This window comes from Myxine glutinosa, chromosome 14 (assembly GCF_964187855.1).
Source record: "Myxine glutinosa chromosome 14, kmMyxGlut1.1, whole genome shotgun sequence".
Classification (NCBI taxonomy): Eukaryota; Metazoa; Chordata; class Myxini; order Myxiniformes; family Myxinidae; genus Myxine; species Myxine glutinosa.
The window spans coordinates 81318936-81337648 of NC_136274.1; the positions used below are offsets into that span (position 1 = coordinate 81318936).

The 18713-nt window shown below is 48.6% G+C and overlaps 1 protein-coding gene across 10 annotated transcripts in view; it reads right to left on the minus strand.

Annotated features, from left to right (window-relative positions):
- Positions 1-18713, minus strand: part of LOC137439963 (dystrophin) — a 1283433-nt gene that overhangs the window by 286984 nt on the left and 977736 nt on the right. For all 10 annotated transcript variants that reach the window (XM_078768445.1, XM_078768443.1, XM_078768444.1 and 7 more), the window contains one exon: positions 17063-17227. In XM_078768445.1, the coding sequence (XP_078624571.1) occupies positions 17063-17227 (165 nt within the window). The remainder of the gene's footprint in view (positions 1-17062; positions 17228-18713) is intronic.

Genomic DNA, 18713 nt, shown 5'->3' on the forward strand with positions numbered 1-18713 from the left:
GAATGCACACCTGAGTTGGTGGTGAAGCGCATGATTGGGTGTGCAAAAGAGTGCACACCCATGGTTGTCACAGAGGATGTGACCGAGGAGTGGGCGCGACGTGTGTTGATGAATTGTGCGAACGATGAGTGTGCGCCAAGGTGTGCAAGGAGGTGTGCGGTGGTCAGGTGTGTAATGAAGTCTGTGAGCGGAATGAGTGTACCTGGGTGGTGTGTAAGAGAAAGTGCAATAACAGAGTGCATGGGATGTACGGAAGGCGTTGGCGCGCGAGAATGTGTGAGTATGGGAATGAGTCGCGTGTGGATGTGAGCATGCGAGTAAGGCATCGACGTTGACCGGAGCAGCGGTTAGGCCAACGCGAGCTCTCGGTCCGTGCCGGGCTTTGTGTACTGCGGGAACCGGCGAGGATCATAATCACGGCGGTTTCAAAAGAACCGCCGTGCGCGATCCGTGCCGGGCCCCGCCCTGCACGGTCGGTTTCGCGCTTTGCCAGGCAAAGCGGGTGGCCCGGTTCGAGGGGAGGTAGGAGGGGTCGGAACAGCGCCCCCTTGTGGTTGCGGCGTTCGGGCCGGGCAAGATTGGGCCATCGGGCAGGAGACCGAAAGGCTCCGCCCCGAGGTGGACCTTGGAATCTCGGCCCGACGAAACCTCCTCCCCTGCATCGAGTGCCGGACGGACCCAACCGCAGTAGACAAACCACCCGCATTCATTGATCGGCTTTGTGAAGCCGAGCTTTGAAAATGTCATGACGCACCGAGGCTCAAAGTTTAATGGACATTTGGTAGGGATAGTGAATATGATCGGCAAATTGGATTGGCAAATTTGATGGGCCAATTTGATTGGCAAAAACAAAATTGGATGGGCAAAATTGATAATGGGAGATGCCCGATGTGGAGGGATGGCAACTCTGCCACCCCTCCCATCCTATCAGGGCACATGAGCATTAGTTTATGGGGTGGCTGTGCAAACTAGCCCGGGAGGGTTAGGATAAAATGATAGGGATCTAGAAAGATGACCGTAGGTAACATGAGAGTTAAGTAGCGACATTGTACCTGTAGAGGGGACGTAGCAGATTAGTTGGATTATAACGACGTGGGAGTGCAATAGTATAAGGGCCGACTGGGAAGCACGAGTTTCAGAAGGGAGTAGTTAGATCAGATGATGCAGTGTGTGAGAGGTGAAAGTGATTGAGCAGAGTATTGTGAAAAGTGTGATTGTGCGTTGTAATGAGTGAATGGTCCTGGAGGGAAGGAGGGTTCAGGTGGCACCAGGTGTGTGGGCACAGGTGTGCAAATACAGGTGAGAATGGTTGTGGGGAATAAATGGTCTGGAATGAATGGAGTATAGAATGGATGGTGTGGAGTGAGCGTGTGGAAAATGTGGAGTGGGAGTGCATGGTGCGAAGGTGTGAATGGGGGAAAGGTGGACCCCCTTCACGAGTACCCGGGGAGGGTAGTTTAAGAGTAGGTAGAGGGCATAGGTAAATTATGATGGATATTGACGTCTGTGGTGCGTGTGTAGAATGGTGTTTGGATGGGTGCAGTAGTAGGGTAAATTGGCTGGGCGTGTGGCCTGTTCGTGTGTATGGTTGAATGGGCACTCCGCCACTGCTAGTCTGTCGGCCAGGTGAGGCCGCAGGTAGGCTCTGGGAGCCAGTAGTGTTCAGTGGGGCCCGAGGATCTAGGGACGGACCCGGGTAGCCTGACGCCAGAGAGGGCGGTAGTGGGGAGAGAGCCAGAGGGCCTTCTCTAAGATAGGTTAGGGTAAGGAGCAGGTAAGCTCGGGAGGAAGCTACGGTGGCGGAGGTGTGCAGGTGAGCAGGCCTGCTGGGAGTGCCACACGACCCAGCCCTGAAATTGTGCGAGGGCACCGGGAATTGAATCGGGGGAGTGAGACCCCAAATTGGTGAGCGCCACAGATGGTCAGTGGGAATTGGTTTTTAGAACTGCATAGAGTAAAGTGGCCAATGGTTTTGCAGGGAAAGACCCTGGGTAGTGTAAAGAATGGTAATGTCATTTAGAAGATAGGTAGAATGAAATCCCTTTGCACCATATGCAGCCACTCACCAAGGTGAAATAAACTCCACACCATGATGTTGTGTTCGTAAATGTTTGGTTGGATTGGAAGACGCATCATGACGTAAGTGTGACATTGTGCTGTAATTCCATCTCTTCCTCCTTTGGAGGGATTGATGAGGAATTGGAATTGGGGGCAAATTTGGATTAGGGGGATTGATAACCAATTGGGATTAGGGGAGATATGGGGAAGACGAGACAGTAGTGACGAATTTGTAAATGTGTAGAATTTTGTAAATACGGGGTAAGGGCAAAGGTAGGGTAGGTGACAGTGGGGGTGACGTATAGTAGGGACGAGCTTTCTCCGCTCGCTCCCATGTGCACCTCACCTTGCATTACCTTGTTTTAATGTGTACCCTTGCGGCCTTGCCCCGATGCTTGCTGTGTCCTTCATTCCCCACTCACGGCTTGTTATTTTGGGTCCGGGGGGAGTGCGCAGGTAGCCGCAGTTGTGTGCCTGAACCGCCGCTGCCAGCCTGCCTGGACCGGTACACCACCTTATGGAACGCACAACTTGCGGCCTAGCACCGCCTTATGGACCACACATTTCTGTGGCCAAGCACCACACACTTATTGACCCCACGTTTTGGGGCCTAGCACCTCTGCTGGGACCGGCCATGGTGGCCAGAGAAAAGCTTGCTTGCGGACCACGGTGAGGTGGCCCCTATGCCATACAGGTGGACCACTCTTAGTTGGCCCCTGTTGGCCATAAATAAATTAAAATGGATGCGTTGTGTGCCTTTTTATTATTATAAATAGGCAGCAAGCCACAAGAACGACAACATCAAGAAACATCGGGCCAGCAGAGCGGGAGAAACAAGAACGAGGTCATCAGTTTGTTTTTATTGTCATGACTGTGGTGCTTTATTGTATTTATTGGTGCTTTGGTGCTTTGGTGAATTGTAATGCTCTTGTGCTCGGGGGTGCACTGCAATATCAATTGTGCATCCCCGGGCATGTGGGTATGGTGTATCGGTACAGTGCAGTGCATGCTCCTTCCTCTTTCAAAACATATTTTTGTCTCCCAAAAGACAGGTCCTGGGTTTGCAGTGTACATAATTAGTGTCTTGTAAATAATGCTCTCCACCAGCTTTATGTGTAGTTTGGAAATCATTCCGTGATTCGGTTATCCTGTGGGCGTGAATCTGTTAGGTAGGATGCAACGTCGCAGGCGGGACATACTTAGTTGTTTTAGAACTGTCACACTCAAGGGTAAGGTTAATAGTAGAGGGTTACTACACCTGAGTGTCACATTAAGTTAAAGTTATTTCGGGCCGGGACGGCCCTGGAGGAGAGACAGGTGCTGTGTTACGGTTTTTAGAACCTTCATTTTGTAAATTTTGGTAAATGTTCCCTTATAAATAATCTCCTGTAAATACTCCCATGGCTAATATTAAAGATCGCACCCTAGTTAGTCCATGTACCACACGTAGAACACCATAGGACCTCTCTGTAGTTATCTCATTATTAGGTGTTTTAGTTAAGGATCTGCTCCCAATAGTTGAATCTACGTTGCATTAATCAAATAAGATAGGCCCCTTCAATTATCCCCGATCATCTCCCTCTCTTCAAAGTGCAGTAGCGGTAGGGCAGCATTCGCTGCCCCTTGTCTTGGTTCGTTTGCTGGCCCCAAGCCGCCATTACGCACGCGGTAATCTGGAGGAAAAAAGGGAGGAGTGGGTTCGAGCGCCAGGAATGAGGCGTGGCCTGTCAATGTCTCCTCAAGAGGTGGAGCCAGCAAGCCCTCACCGGCCAACCAGGGCCGAGGCGAGCTGACCGGTAGGCGTGTCCTAGGAGCCGGTGGCTGGATACAAGAACGCCCAATAAAAGCGGCTGCGAGGGACTGCTTCGAGAGATGAGTGTGAAGGTCCGAAATACAAGGTACCAGGTGAGAACACGAAGAATCGTAAGGCAGGAGAGTGGGTCCGTTGACGACGACAATACCGCAGTATATACGCATTGTCCGACTGCGTGAAACCATATGTGCAGCTGCCGCCGGGTTTCGCCTCAAGCCCGGAACGTGGACCGGAGCGTGGACTGGAGCGGACCTCAACGCTGTGCATCTGCCAGGACCTTCCTGCCCTGCCATCTGCTTGGACCTTCTCCCCCTTCCAGCCATTCCCTATCCGTGTAAGTCTGTTTGTTCTGTGGGGCGTATGGTAATATAAGACTGTTTAAGGCTGCCCTGTGTATCTGCTTCTTCCTCTCCTTGTAAATGCCCTTCTTTCATTTCCTCTTCGGGTTTCGTGTACATAATTAATAAATATCTGTTCTTCCTTTACTTTGGTTTCTTCTTCCCCCGATCGCTTTAGTCTCTTCCCAATTGAGTACCTGTGGCACGATTCGGCCAACGCTCGGAGTCGGGTTTAGTCCTTTGTTAACGGCCCGAGTCGCAGCTCGCTTCGCTCGGCGCATCCATTCATGCTGCGGCCCGGGTGGGAGTATCTCCTCGCTTACGGCCGGTGGTGGTAATTAGGTATTAGGACGGATTGGGCTTACAACCCTACTCACCACTGACCGGAAGTGACGTCATACTTCTAGGACCGGCGGACGGCCAGCTTAACAGGACAAGGGGATTAACCCCCCCCCCCTTGCTAACGGGAGTGCCGTCCCCCGGATCCGTAACAAATGGTGTCAGGAGTGGGATTGGACCCGAACCAAATTTTTAACATCTAAAAAATTTGGTCAAAATTTTGAGCGGCCGAAATTTTATTAACACTACTAAATTGAAATTGTGCCTTGGATGATCAAGGCGATCGGGTGCCGGCAGGGGAGAATGAGGAGGTAGAATCGACCCAGGACCCCAGGGAGGAGATGGGGAGATAGAGGAGGAGGATAATGAAGGTGTGGTAGAGGGGGTTGCAGGCGCACAAGATGGCGGCGCCTCGCACGAGGTTGCAGGAGCACAAAATGGCACCTCGCACATGGCGGCGAGGGCCACGCCTGCCGCGCAAATGGGAGTTATGGATGTGCAATCCTATCTGGACACCTTCATGGTACAAATGAGGGCCTATATGGTAGAGACAGGGAGTAAGATGGATGCAATGAGGGACGAAGCAAGGGGTACCAGTGAGAAATTGAAAAACGAGATGGGAAACCAAATTGGGGAATTGTGGAGCCAAATTGGGAAATTAAGAAATGATATGCGAAGTCAAATTGGGGGGATTAGACAACAAAATAGGGGGGCTAGAAGGCAAATTAGGGGGCCAATTGGAGGACGTGGGTAGCCAAATTGGGGAAATGAAGGACGGGTTATCGGGATTGGAAAATAGGATGGCCACCCAGGAGAACCAAATGGAAGGGGTGAAGAATGGGTGAGAGGGGTTAGAAAACAATATGGAAGGCAAATTGAGGGAAATACGGGAGCAATCCGCCAGGGAAATCAAACAAATGGGGGAGCAGATAGAGGAGGTAAAAATCGGGCTAGAAACCAAATTGAACACCCACAAGGGGGAGCTGGAACAGATGAGGGCGGCATCCACCAAAGAAATAGGAGAGATGGGGGAGGATATAAGGCACGGTGTGAGCGAAGAGGTCGTGGGGGTACGCGACGAGGTAAGGTGGGGTGAGGAGCGCATGGAGAAAGAGGTGAGGAACAGCACGGCTAGGTTACAGGTGGGCATAGAAGATCTGACGCGAGGAGTAGAGCAGCTGACAGTGGGACAAAAGGAGCTAGGGGAGCAGGTGGAAAAGAACACGGCGGTGATAGGAGGGTTGAAAGCGACCCAGAAGGAAATAAAGAAAGAGCTGATAGCGACGAAGAAAGAATGTCAGATGGTACACGAGGGGTTGACAAAGAGGTTGGACGAGGTGACAGAGACATTGGAGACGAGAGAGAGAAGTTAGGACGCACATAGAAACGACCAAGGTGGCCTTAGAGGAAGAAATTGAAGGGGCGCACCAGGAAATAAAGGAGGTGAAACAGAAGTTGGAGGAGGTGGAAGAGGGGGTAAGTGAAATTAAAAAGAGCCGGAGGGAGACTAAGAAAGAGAGAATGGAGGAAGTGATGGAATATGTGCAAGGTCTGTGCTCACAGCATGATGATGTGCTTACTGACCAAATAAAGAGCTTACAGGTGGCGGAGGAGGAGCGAAGGAGAAGAGGCGCCGAGGGGAGTGGCGATATAATCGGAAATGCATATGGTGTGAAGGGAGGTTCAGCGAGCTTGGGTGTTGGTCTAGACCCGGGCGTTCGTGAAAGGCCAAGGATGAGGTGTGCGACCGGTACGGCGTATGTACCGGAGAGGATGCGCAAGAAGGTGCGCGAGAAAGGTGTGTAACAGAGGAGTGCATGAGAACAGAGTGTGCTGTCGAGAGTGAGAATGAATGTACGACAGAGTACGGGAGTGAATGCACGACAGAGTATGGTGGTGAGAGTGACACGGAGTGCGAGTTGGTTGTGGCGAGTGAGAAAGAATGCACACCTGGAATGGTTGAGCGTGTGCGGGAATGCACACCTGAGTTGGTGGTGAAGCGCATGATTGGGTGTGCAAAAGAGTTGGCGCATGTGTTGGTTTGGCGGCTGTATTAGTTTGCCAGATGTGTTGTTTTGGTGGATGTATTGGTTTGGCGGATGTGTTGGGTTGGCGGATGTATTGGTTTGGCGGATGTGTTGGTTTGGCGGAAGTCTGTGAGCGGAATGAGTGTACCTGGGTGGTGTGTAAGAGAAAGTGCAATAACAGAGTGCATGGGATGTACGGAAGGCGTTGGCGTGCGAGAATGTGTGAGTATGGGAATGAGTCGCGTGTGGATGTGAGCATGCGAGTAAGGCATCGACGTTGACCGGAGCAGCGGTTAGGCCAACGCGAGCTCTCGGTCCGTGCCGGGCTTTGTGTACTGCGGGAACCGGCGAGGATCATAATCACGGCGGTTTCAAAAGAACCGCCGTGCGCGATCCGTGCCGGGCCCCGCCCTGCACGGTCGGTTTCGCGCTTTGCCAGGCAAAGCGGGTGGCCCGGTTCGAGGGGAGGTAGGAGGGGTCGGAACAGCGCCCCCTTGTGGTTGCGGCGTTCCGGCCGGGCAAGATTGGGCCATCGGGCAGGAGACCGAAAGGCTCCGCCCCGAGGTGGACCTTGGAATCTCGGCCCGACGAAACCTCCTCCCCTGCATCGAGTGCCGGACGGACCCAACCGCAGTAGACAAACCACCCGCATTCATTGATCGGCTTTGTGAAGCCGAGCTTTGAAAATGTCATGACGCACCGAGGCTCAAAGTTTAATGGACATTTGGTAGGGATAGTGAATATGATCGGCAAATTGGATTGGCAAATTTGATGGGCCAATTTGATTGGCAAAAACAAAATTGGATGGGCAAAATTGATAATGGGAGATGCCCAATGTGGAGGGATGGCAACTCTGCCACCCCTCCCATCCTATCAGGGCACATGAGCATTAGTTTATGGGGTGGCTGTGCAAACTAGCCCGGGAGGGTTAGGATAAAATGATAGGGATCTAGAAAGATGACCGTAGGTAACATGAGAGTTAAGTAGCGACATTGTACCTGTAGAGGGGACGTAGCAGATTAGTTGGATTATAACGACGTGGGAGTGCAATAGTATAAGGGCCGACTGGGAAGCACGAGTTTCAGAAGGGAGTAGTTAGATCAGATGATGCAGTGTGTGAGAGGTGAAAGTGATTGAGCAGAGTATTGTGAAAAGTGTGATTGTGCGTTGTAATGAGTGAATGGTCCTGGAGGGAAGGAGGGTTCAGGTGGCACCAGGTGTGTGGGCACAGGTGTGCAAATACAGGTGAGAATGGTTGTGGGGAATAAATGGTCTGGAATGAATGGAGTATAGAATGGATGGTGTGGAGTGAGCGTGTGGAAAATGTGGAGTGGGAGTGCATGGTGCGAAGGTGTGAATGGGGGAAAGGTGGACCCCCTTCACGAGTACCCGGGGAGGGTAGTTTAAGAGTAGGTAGAGGGCATAGGTAAATTATGATGGATATTGACGTCTGTGGTGCGTGTGTAGAATGGTGTTTGGATGGGTGCAGTAGTAGGGTAAATTGGCTGGGCGTGTGGCCTGTTAGTGTGTATGGTTGAATGGGCACTCCGCCACTGCTAGTCTGTCGGCCAGGTGAGGCCGCAGGTAGGCTCTGGGAGCCAGTAGTGTTCAGTGGGGCCCGAGGATCTAGGGACGGACCCGGGTAGCCTGACGCCAGAGAGGGCGGTAGTGGGGAGAGAGCCAGAGGGCCTTCTCTAAGATAGGTTAGGGTAAGGAGCAGGTAAGCTCGGGAGGAAGCTACGGTGGCGGAGGTGTGCAGGTGAGCAGGCCTGCTGGGAGCGCCACACGACCCAGCCCTGAAATTGTGCGAGGGCACCGGGAATTGAATCGGGGGAGTGAGACCCCAAATTGGTGAGCGCCACAGATGGTCAGTGGGAATTGGTTTTTAGAACTGCATAGAGTAAAGTGGCCAATGGTTTTGCAGGGAAAGACCCTGGGTAGTGTAAAGAATGGTAATGTCATTTAGAAGATAGGTAGAATGAAATCCCTTTGCACCATATGCAGCCACTCACCAAGGTGAAATAAACTCCACACCATGATGTTGTGTTCGTAAATGTTTGGTTGGATTGGAAGACGCATCATGACGTAAGTGTGACATTGTGCTGTAATTCCATCTCTTCCTCCTTTGGAGGGATTGATGAGGAATTGGAATTGGGGGCAAATTTGGATTAGGGGGATTGATAACCAATTGGGATTAGGGGAGATATGGGGAAGACGAGACAGTAGTGACGAATTTGTAAATGTGTAGAATTTTGTAAATACGGGGTAAGGGCAAAGGTAGGGTAGGTGACAGTGGGGGTGACGTATAGTAGGGACGAGCTTTCTCCGCTCGCTCCCATGTGCACCTCACCTTGCATTACCTTGTTTTAATGTGTACCCTTGCGGCCTTGCCCCGATGCTTGCTGTGTCCTTCATTCCCCACTCACGGCTTGTTATTTTGGGTCCGGGGGGAGTGCGCAGGTAGCCGCAGTTGTGTGCCTGAACCGCCGCTGCCAGCCTGCCTGGACCGGTACACCACCTTATGGAACGCACAACTTGCGGCCTAGCACCGCCTTATGGACCACACATTTCTGTGGCCAAGCACCACACACTTATTGACCCCACGTTTTGGGGCCTAGCACCTCTGCTGGGACCGGCCATGGTGGCCAGAGAAAAGCTTGCTTGCGGACCACGGTGAGGTGGCCCCTATGCCATACAGGTGGACCACCCTTAGTTGGCCCCTGTTGGCCATAAATAAATTAAAATGGACGCGTTGTGTGCCTTTTTATTATTATAAATAGGCAGCAAGCCACAAGAACGACAACATCAAGAAACATCGGGCCAGCAGAGCGGGAGAAACAAGAACGAGGTCATCAGTTTGTTTTTATTGTCATGACTGTGGTGCTTTATTGTATTTATTGGTGCTTTGGTGCTTTGGTGAATTGTAATGCTCTTGTGCTCGGGGGTGCACTGCAATATCAATTGTGCATCCCCGGGCATGTGGGTATGGTGTATCGGTACAGTGCAGTGCATGCTCCTTCCTCTTTCAAAACATATTTTTGTCTCCCAAAAGACAGGTCCTGGGTTTGCAGTGTACATAATTAGTGTCTTGTAAATAATGCTCTCCACCAGCTTTATGTGTAGTTTGGAAATCATTCCGTGATTCGGTTATCCTGTGGGCGTGAATCTGTTAGGTAGGATGCAACGTCGCAGGCGGGACATACTTAGTTGTTTTAGAACTGTCACACTCAAGGGTAAGGTTAATAGTATAGGGTTACTACACCTGAGTGTCACATTAAGTTAAAGTTATTTCGGGCCGGGACGGCCCTGGAGGAGAGACAGGTGCTGTGTTACGGTTTTTAGAACCTTCATTTTGTAAATTTTGGTAAATGTTCCCTTATAAATAATCTCCTGTAAATACTCCCATGGCTAATATTAAAGATCGCACCCTAGTTAGTCCATGTACCACACGTAGAACACCATAGGACCTCTCTGTAGTTATCTCATTATTAGGTGTTTTAGTTAAGGATCTGCTCCCAATAGTTGAATCTACGTTGCATTAATCAAATAAGATAGGCCCCTTCAATTATCCCCGATCATCTCCCTCTCTTCAAAGTGCAGTAGCGGTAGGGCAGCATTCGCTGCCCCTTGTCTTGGTTCGTTTGCTGGCCCCAAGCCGCCATTACGCACGCGGTAATCTGGAGGAAAAAAGGGAGGAGTGGGTTCGAGCGCCAGGAATGAGGCGTGGCCTGTCAATGTCTCCTCAAGAGGTGGAGCCAGCAAGCCCTCACCGGCCAACCAGAGCCGAGGCGAGCCGACCGGTAGGCGTGTCCTAGGAGCCGGTGGCTGGATACAAGAACGCCCAATAAAAGCGGCTGCGAGGGACTGCTTCGAGAGATGAGTGTGAAGGTCCGAAATACAAGGTACCAGGTGAGAACACGAAGAATCGTAAGGCAGGAGAGTGGGTCCGTTGACGACGACAATACCGCAGTATATACGCATTGTCCGACTGGGTGAAACCATACGTGCAACTGCCGCCGGGTTTCGCCTCGAGCCCGGAGCATGGACCGGAGCGTGGACTGGAGCGGACCTCAACGCTGTGCATCTGCCAGGACCTTCCTGCCCTGCCATCTGCTTGGACCTTCTCCCCCTTCCAGCCATTCCCTATCCGTGTAAGTCTGTTTGTTCTGTGGGGCGTATGGTAATATAAGACTGTTTAAGGCTGCCCTGTGTATCTGCTTCTTCCTCTCCTTGTAAATGCCCTTCTTTCATTTCCTCTTCGGGTTTCGTGTACTTAATTAATAAATATCTGTTCTTCCTTTACTTTGGTTTCTTCTTCCCCCGATCGCTTTAGTCCCTTCCCAATTGAGTACCTGTGGCACGATTCGGACAACGCTCGGAGTCGGGTTTAGTCCTTTGTTAATGGCCCGAGTCGCAGCTCACTTCGCTCGGCGCATCCATTCACGCTGCGGCCCGGGTGGGAGTATCTCCTCGCTTACGGCCGGTAGTGGTAATTAGGTAGTAGGACGGATTGGGCTTACAACCCTACTCACCACCGACCGGAAGTGACGTCATACTTCCAGGACCGGCGGACGGCCAGCTTAACAGGACAAGGGGATTAACCCCCCCTTGCTAACGGGAGTGCCGTCCCCCGGATCCGTAACAATATATATAACTGAGACCCTTCAGAAACTTCATAATATGAGCAGGGCGCGTCATTTGCATTAAATAAATAATCAGAAGAAATTAAATAAGTTATTTGAATATTAATGTCATATTTGAATATCGTCTGTCGAGTGATCTGGTTGATTCTGGTTGGTTCGCAAATGATGAATTGCGAAAGATGATGGGAATAGAGCCTATGATTGATGCTGTGAAGAGGAACAGGTTGAGATGGTTTGGTCATGTGTTGAGGAAGGATGAAAGTGACTGGTTGAGAAGAGTGATGGAAATGAATGTAGAAGGAAGTAGAGGACGGGGAAGACCGAGAAAGACTTGGCTAAAGATGGTGGAAGAAGAAATGCGGGCAAGGGGGTTAACAAGGGGAGATGCAGAAAATAGGGCAAAATGGAGAAGATTGTCATGGCGACCACAAGGCTCACCCCGGCTCTAGCAGGGAAAATGGCCTTAAAATGCATGTTGTTGTTGTGAGTGATCTGGTTGATTAAAATGTACAGTGTAGGGTAAAGATTTGAATGTGGTCTATTGAGTGATCTGGTTGATTAAAATGAACAGTGTAAGGTAGAGATTTGAATGTCGTCCATTGAGTGATCTGGTTGATTAAAATGTACAGTGTAAGGTAGAGATTTGAATATTGTCTATTGAGTGATCTGGTTGATTAAAATGTACATTGGAAGGTAGAGATTTGAATGTCGTCTATTGAGTGATCTGGTTGATTAAAATGTACAGTGTAAGGTAGAGATTTGAATGTCGTCTATTGAGTGATCTGGTTGATTAAAATGTACAGTGTAAGGTAGAGATTGGATGAGAGAGAGATGAGATGATGATGAGAGTAGAGAGAGATCCCGGTGTGTACTTCGGTTTAGAATAGGTACACCGTATCTCTGCGTGTCGTAAGAGGCGACTAAGAAGGTTGGCGTCAGGAAGGGCATCCGGCCATAAAAACATTGACTCAAAAAGAGAACCATGACAATTACAACTGCATATGAGCAGGGTACAGCCTGAAGTGGAGATCGGTTTCTGAGGTTTGGGACATGGAATGTAGGGACAATGACAGGGAGATCAGGAGAAGTGGTGGAAGTATTGGTCAGAAGAAGAGTGGACATATGTTGTGTGCAAGAGATGAGATGGAAGGGAAGTGGTGTGAGAATGGTGAAGGGTAGGCAGGGACAGAAATACAAGTTTGTGTGGCAAGGGTGCCCGGAGGGCGTGAATGGTGTTGGTGTCCTGTTTTCTGAGGAGTTTGTAGACAGTGTGGTGAGTGTGACTAGAGTGAGTGATAGGTTGATGATGGTGAAAATGATGATTGGAAAGCTCTTGGTGAACGTCATCTCGGGATATGCTCCGTAGATTGGTCGGAGCGATGAAGAGAAGGACAAGTTCTGGTGTGCGATAGAGAAGCTGATGGAAAACGTGAAAGATGAGGAAGTTGTTGTGGTAGGAGGAGACCTAAATGGACATGTGGGAAGGAGTATGGACGTTTTGAGGGAGTTCATGGTGGTTACGGATATGGGGTGAGAAATGGAGAAAGTGAAAGGATTTTGGAGTTTGCTGATGGAGCGGATTTGTTGATTTGTAATACTCAGTTCCAGAAAGAGGATAATAAGCTTGTTACATACATGTCAGGTGGGTCAACGACAACCGTTGACTACCTGATGGTGCGTAGGCAAGATAGGGGCACCTCCGGGGTAGATAGGGTCACCTCCGGCAAGATAGGGGCACACAAAGGTGATCCCGGGGGAGGAGGCTGTTTCACAGCACCACTTGGTTGTCTGCGACATAAGGGTGAAAGGTGCGAGGAGAGCTCGGCGGGTGAAGTACCAACCGAGAATGAAGGTGTGGAGGTTGAAAGAGGTGACAGTAAGGGAGGCATTAAAAGAGAGGCTGAGTAGGGTAGAGGATGATGTGGTTGAGCTTGAAAGTGGTTGGATGTCAATGAAAGATAGTCTGTTGGGAGCCGTTGGTGAGGTATGTGGATGGACAAAAGGACCACCGAGGCACTCGGAAACATGGTGGTGGGATGATGAAGTTGGAAAGAGGATTGACGAGAAGAGGAAGAAGTTCAAGGAGTGGCAGAAGGCGAAGCGTACGGGAGCAGAAAAAGCAGAGCATGAAAGTTATAAGACAGCCAAGAAGGCTGCAAAGAAAGAGGTAGCAAAGGCGCAGGAGGCATGTAGGAAAATGTTCGGAGAACGCTTGGATTCGGAAGAGGGTCAGAGAGCGGTATTCAGGATTGCAAAGCAGATAGCGAAAAAGAGGTGTGATGTGATGGGGGTGAGTTGCTTGAAGGATGAAGTGGGACAAATCGTTGTGGACCCAGATGGAATTAAAGGAAGATGGAAGAGATATATGGAAATGCTGTTGAATACAGAGAATGATTGGGATGGCAACATAGAGAGTAACCCAGTTTTAGGACCGGCAGAGAAGATAACTGAGAAGGAAGTTGAGGAAGCGATAAAAGCAATGAAGAGTAGAAAAGCGGGAGGGCCGACGGGAGTTGTGGGAGATATGTTGAAGGCAGCGGGAAGTTGGGGTGTGAAGAGAATGACAGAGATCTGTAATCTGGTGGTGAAAGAAGGCCGCATTCCAGTGAATTGGGAACTGAGTACCCTCGTCCCTCTATACAAGGGGAAAGGTGACCCTCTGGAGTGTGGCTCGTACCGAGCGATAAAGTTATTGGAGCATGGAATGAAGGTATTGGAAAGGGTGTTGGAGAGGAGGATAAGGAAGAAGGTGAAGATCGACGAAATGCAGTTTGGATTTATGCCAGGAAGAGGAACGACAGACGTGCTATTTATTGTGAGGCAGTTGCAGGAGAAGTACATGGAGAAGAGGAAGAAGTTGTTTCTTGGGTTTGTTGATCTGGAGAAAGCATTCGATAGGGTTCCACACGAAGTATTGAAATGGGCATTGAGGAAGTTAGGAGTGGAGGAATGGTTGATCAGAGTAGTGATGGCAATGTACAAAAGAGCGCGCACAGCTGTAAGGACGAAGGACGGGAACAGTAGTGAGTTTGAGGTGAAGGTGGGAGTGCATCAGGGGTTGGAACTGAGTCCACTACTATTTGTAGCTGTGATGGAGGTGATGGCTCAGAACGTAAAGGAGGGTTTACCGTGGGAGTTGTTGTATGCAGATGATATGGTGTTGATTGCGGAAAGTATGGATGGACTGAGGGTAAAGATGAACAAGTGGAAGGAATGTATGGAGACAAAAGGTCTGAAGGTGAATATCGGAAAGACGAAGGTGATGGCAAGTGGTAAAGCATGTGGTGAGGTGGAAAGAACTGGGAAGTGGCCATGTGCTGTGTGCAGGAAGGGTGTCGGAGTGAACTCCATTCAATGTACAATGTGCGCTGAGTGGGTTCATCAATAATGCAGTGGTCTGAGAGGGTCATTAACCAGTGTGGCAGCTACATTCAAATGTAAGGTGTGCACAGAGGGAGCTGCAGATGGAGGAAATGTTGAGTTGGATCTTGGAGACGTATGAAGCTGGAAAGTGTGAAAACATTTTGCTACCTCGGAGACATGCTGAATGGAGAAGGTGGATCAGACTCGGCAACGGTTGCTAGAGTGAGATGTGCATTGAAGAAGTTTCGGGAACTGAGTGGCGTGCTGATGATGAGGGGAGTGTCGTTGAAGCTGAAGGGAAAGGTGTATGCTGCATGTGTGAGAAGTGTTATGATTTATGGGAGTGAGACACGGGTAATGAACGTAGAGCAGCAACGAAGGCTGGAAAGGGTGGAAATGCGAATGGTTCGGTGGATGTGCGGAGTATTGTTGAGAGAGAGGAAGACAAATGATGAATTGCGAAAGATGATGGGAATAGAGCCTGTGATTGATGTTGTGAAGAGGAACAGGTTGAGATGGTTTGGTCATGTGTTGAGGAAGGATGAAAGTGACTGGTTGAGAAGAGTGATGGAAATGAATGTAGAAGGAAGTAGAGGACGGGGAAGACCGAGAAAGACTTGGCTAAAGATGGTGGAAGAAGAAATGCGGGCAAGGGGGTTAACAAGGAGAGATGCAGAAAATAGGGCAAAATGGAGAAGATTGTCATGGGGACCACAAGGCTCACCCCGGCTCTCGCAGGGAAAATGGCCTTAAAATGCATGTTGTTGTTTGTTTGTAAGGTAGCGATTTGAATGTCGTCTATTGAGTGATCTGGTTGATTAAAATGTACAGTGTAAGGTTGAGATCACTCAATAGACGATATTCAAATCTCTGCAATCGAATCAATTGTAAATCGATCACACACCACAAAGACCTTAATCTTTTTGGATGCACAAACTTTGGACGATGTTCACTCATGGCATAAATTTGATTAATGGATGTTCCAACGCATTCAATCGACTTCAACTCATTCACTGAAACTCATTCACTTCATTTTTTCATAAAACACCCCTTTACATATGTCATTAACAAATGCAGGCAGTGTATGTATATGAATATAAACAATATATGAATATGTGCCTGTATGTGTTTATATATGTAGGCGTGTACAGTACAGTATCAACTGTAAGCTCACTTTCGTTGAACTTTATGAAAGTGAGCAGCCATTAACGATATTTCGGTCTTTTTGTATGTATTTTATTTATGTATCAATAGCATACCAATGGCTTATATGCATGCCTGCTGTTCTTGTAGACCGAAAAGAGGGTCGATTTGGCCGAAAGACTGTCGAAAATAAAAGATAGTCCTAAAGCTACGTGCTTAACTTATTTAATTTATTCCAATTATATATATAATATATATATATATAAATAAATAAATAAATAAATAAAATCGGAATAAATTAGCAATGGTGGTGCAAGCAATGGTATAAAACTATGAGGCATGCTTCTGATCCTAAAGCTCAAAGCTATTCACGAAGCCGATTCGACAAGAACCATTATCGAAGCGAGTGGTTCGGGTTCATGTCGCACACAGTCTGGCAGATGAGATTGGGACTGCTTACAAATGAGGACCTGTGCCCACGGTGGTATAAATAAGCAAAGCCAACAAAGGCCACAAACAACAGAGAATTCTATTGAACAAGATTTGTTGCAGGGATTCTGCCAAGTGACAATTTCCTGGATGAAGGTGAAACGCAGCAATGGTTTAAGATGATGAGCCAAAGGGAGGCAGCTCTGAGGACGGAGGTAAATCAAAGGGAGGACGAGGGTAAATGAAATGGTGAGGAGGAAGGAATGAATGTGGGGATAGGATTCCAAGCAATGAATTATTCTTAACGGTGATGGCCGACAAGTAAAGTGAGGGAATTTACTGTGGTGAGGGGAAGCAGTCAAGTCTCGGGTTGTAATGAGACCAAGTGAAATACATGAAGTAGAGGAAGACACGATGGTGGAGGGAGATCTTAAATGGTAGAGTGATGCTTTCTTTCGTAGAGCAAAGAAAAGTTTTAAGGAGCACCATCCAGTAAGGGTGAGCATCAACGAACGTGATGGAATGAGATCTGGGGTTAGGTGGGGCTTGGTGGAGTAAGATCTCCATAGGGCATTATTTAAGGGCCAAACATAGAAAGGAGGCAGGATTCGATGGTCATTCTGGTTTGGTGGAGTCAAATTGTGCTGTGAGTGGGCAGAGTCCCAATGTGGTTGGAAAGGGGAAATGTAAATGCAGTTGAACCCCGGCTGAGTCACAGTAAATCATATGAAAATGGTACGTGCTAGCTTAACCACTCAGCAATTAAAAAGGATAGAACACAGTCATACAGCCATAGGTTGGCAATCATAGCACAGGCTTTGATGGGCCAAATGGCCTCCTGCAATGATGTTCCTTCCAAGGGAACTCCCATTTATTTATTTAGTTAATGTTAACTCCATCTCGACTTGCCTGGAGAGTGGAACTGCCCAATAGACCAGCTTTTTGAAACGCCTGCAGCTGTTCCTTGGTAGAAGCAGTCCAAACACCCAGCTGGCCAACCTGCTGCTGCAGCTCTGTCAAACCTTTCAACACCTCAGCCAGATGTTTCTCCTTTTCAGGTAGAGCACCAGATACCTGCCCAATGGTAAGAATGTGAAAGGTGGAGATAAAGAGCAAAGGGTTTAAAAGTTGGATTTATCAATCAAAACACACACACACAAAAAAAATTAACAGAGGGCTCTGGATAGAAAATAAACTTACGAGTGTGCATGAATGAATAATTTCTGGCCGAGTAAATGACACAAGCAGATGGATGAACTCAATATTTTCCCCCCTGCTTCTGCAGTAACTTCTGCAGCAAGGTGCTCTATTGGGTTGAATATCGATTATGCTGCAAGTATTATATTGGTGAATGCTTCAAGTAGAACAGAAGTTCAATATTCTGAGATTGAATAACACTAGAGCAGGCACTCCGGCCCCTCCGGGTGGGGGGTGCCCTTCTCGGTCCACCATCGGTGGGTAATGTGCTGTGGAATATTCTTGGAAATGCTCTTTATATAATTTTTGGAAAACGCTATGATCACAACATATCATAAGTTGAATGAAGACGATTTGTAATACCGTTAAACCACCAAATGTGGTGCTATCTCAACCACATGCACACACACAGACTACATATATATATATATACATACATACATACATACATACATACATACATACATATATATATATATGTAGTCTGTGTGTGTGCATGTGGTTGAGATAGCACCACATTTGGTGGTTTAACGGTATTACAAATCGTCTTCATTCAACTTATGATATGTTGTGATCATAACGTTTTCCAAAAATTATATAAAGGGCATTTCCAAGAATATTCCACAGCACATATATACATAATTTACATATATATATATATATATATATATATATATATATATATATATATATATATATATAGTAATACCCCGGCCTACGTCATTAATTGGTTCCATAAGCCGTGACGTAACTCGGTTTTTGACGTAAACCGGGCGTAATGTCTTAAAAATGCCTTAAAATGAAGACAAACACCGTAATTCGTAAAACTAGAGTAAATAACTGGAGGAGGCTGCGGCTTCGCCCTGAATCTTTGCCGCTCCCCGTCGGGAGTCCCTCCGTTGTTTTCTATCGGCCGGGTCTTCTCCTCGAACGGGGTGACCGGCACGGACGTGTCGACCGTGAGCTGGCTTGTGTGCCGAGTGGCTCCACTTCACCACGGCGTGCTTTACCCAACGTGTCCGAGCAGTTTCCCCGTTGGTAGTGTCGTGTCGTCTGTGACGAATGAACGAGCTCAGGGTTCCATGAACCCAGCCGCCCCGGGGATCGACGCTCGCCTCCGAGTCGTAGGCGTGCCCCATCTTTCCTCGAGCGGCCGAAGTTGCTTGCTTCTTTATTTTTGGACGATGCGATATACGCAGAAACGACGACGTACAGGCAGGCATTTGCAAATCCATGCACATGTGCACATGCACACGTCGATCGGTTCTTTACAAGGATATGCATCAACAACAACTTGCTACTCCCTGCACCACAGATGTCAATTTCCAAACAATTTACCTACTCCCTCTACCTAACTTTAAAC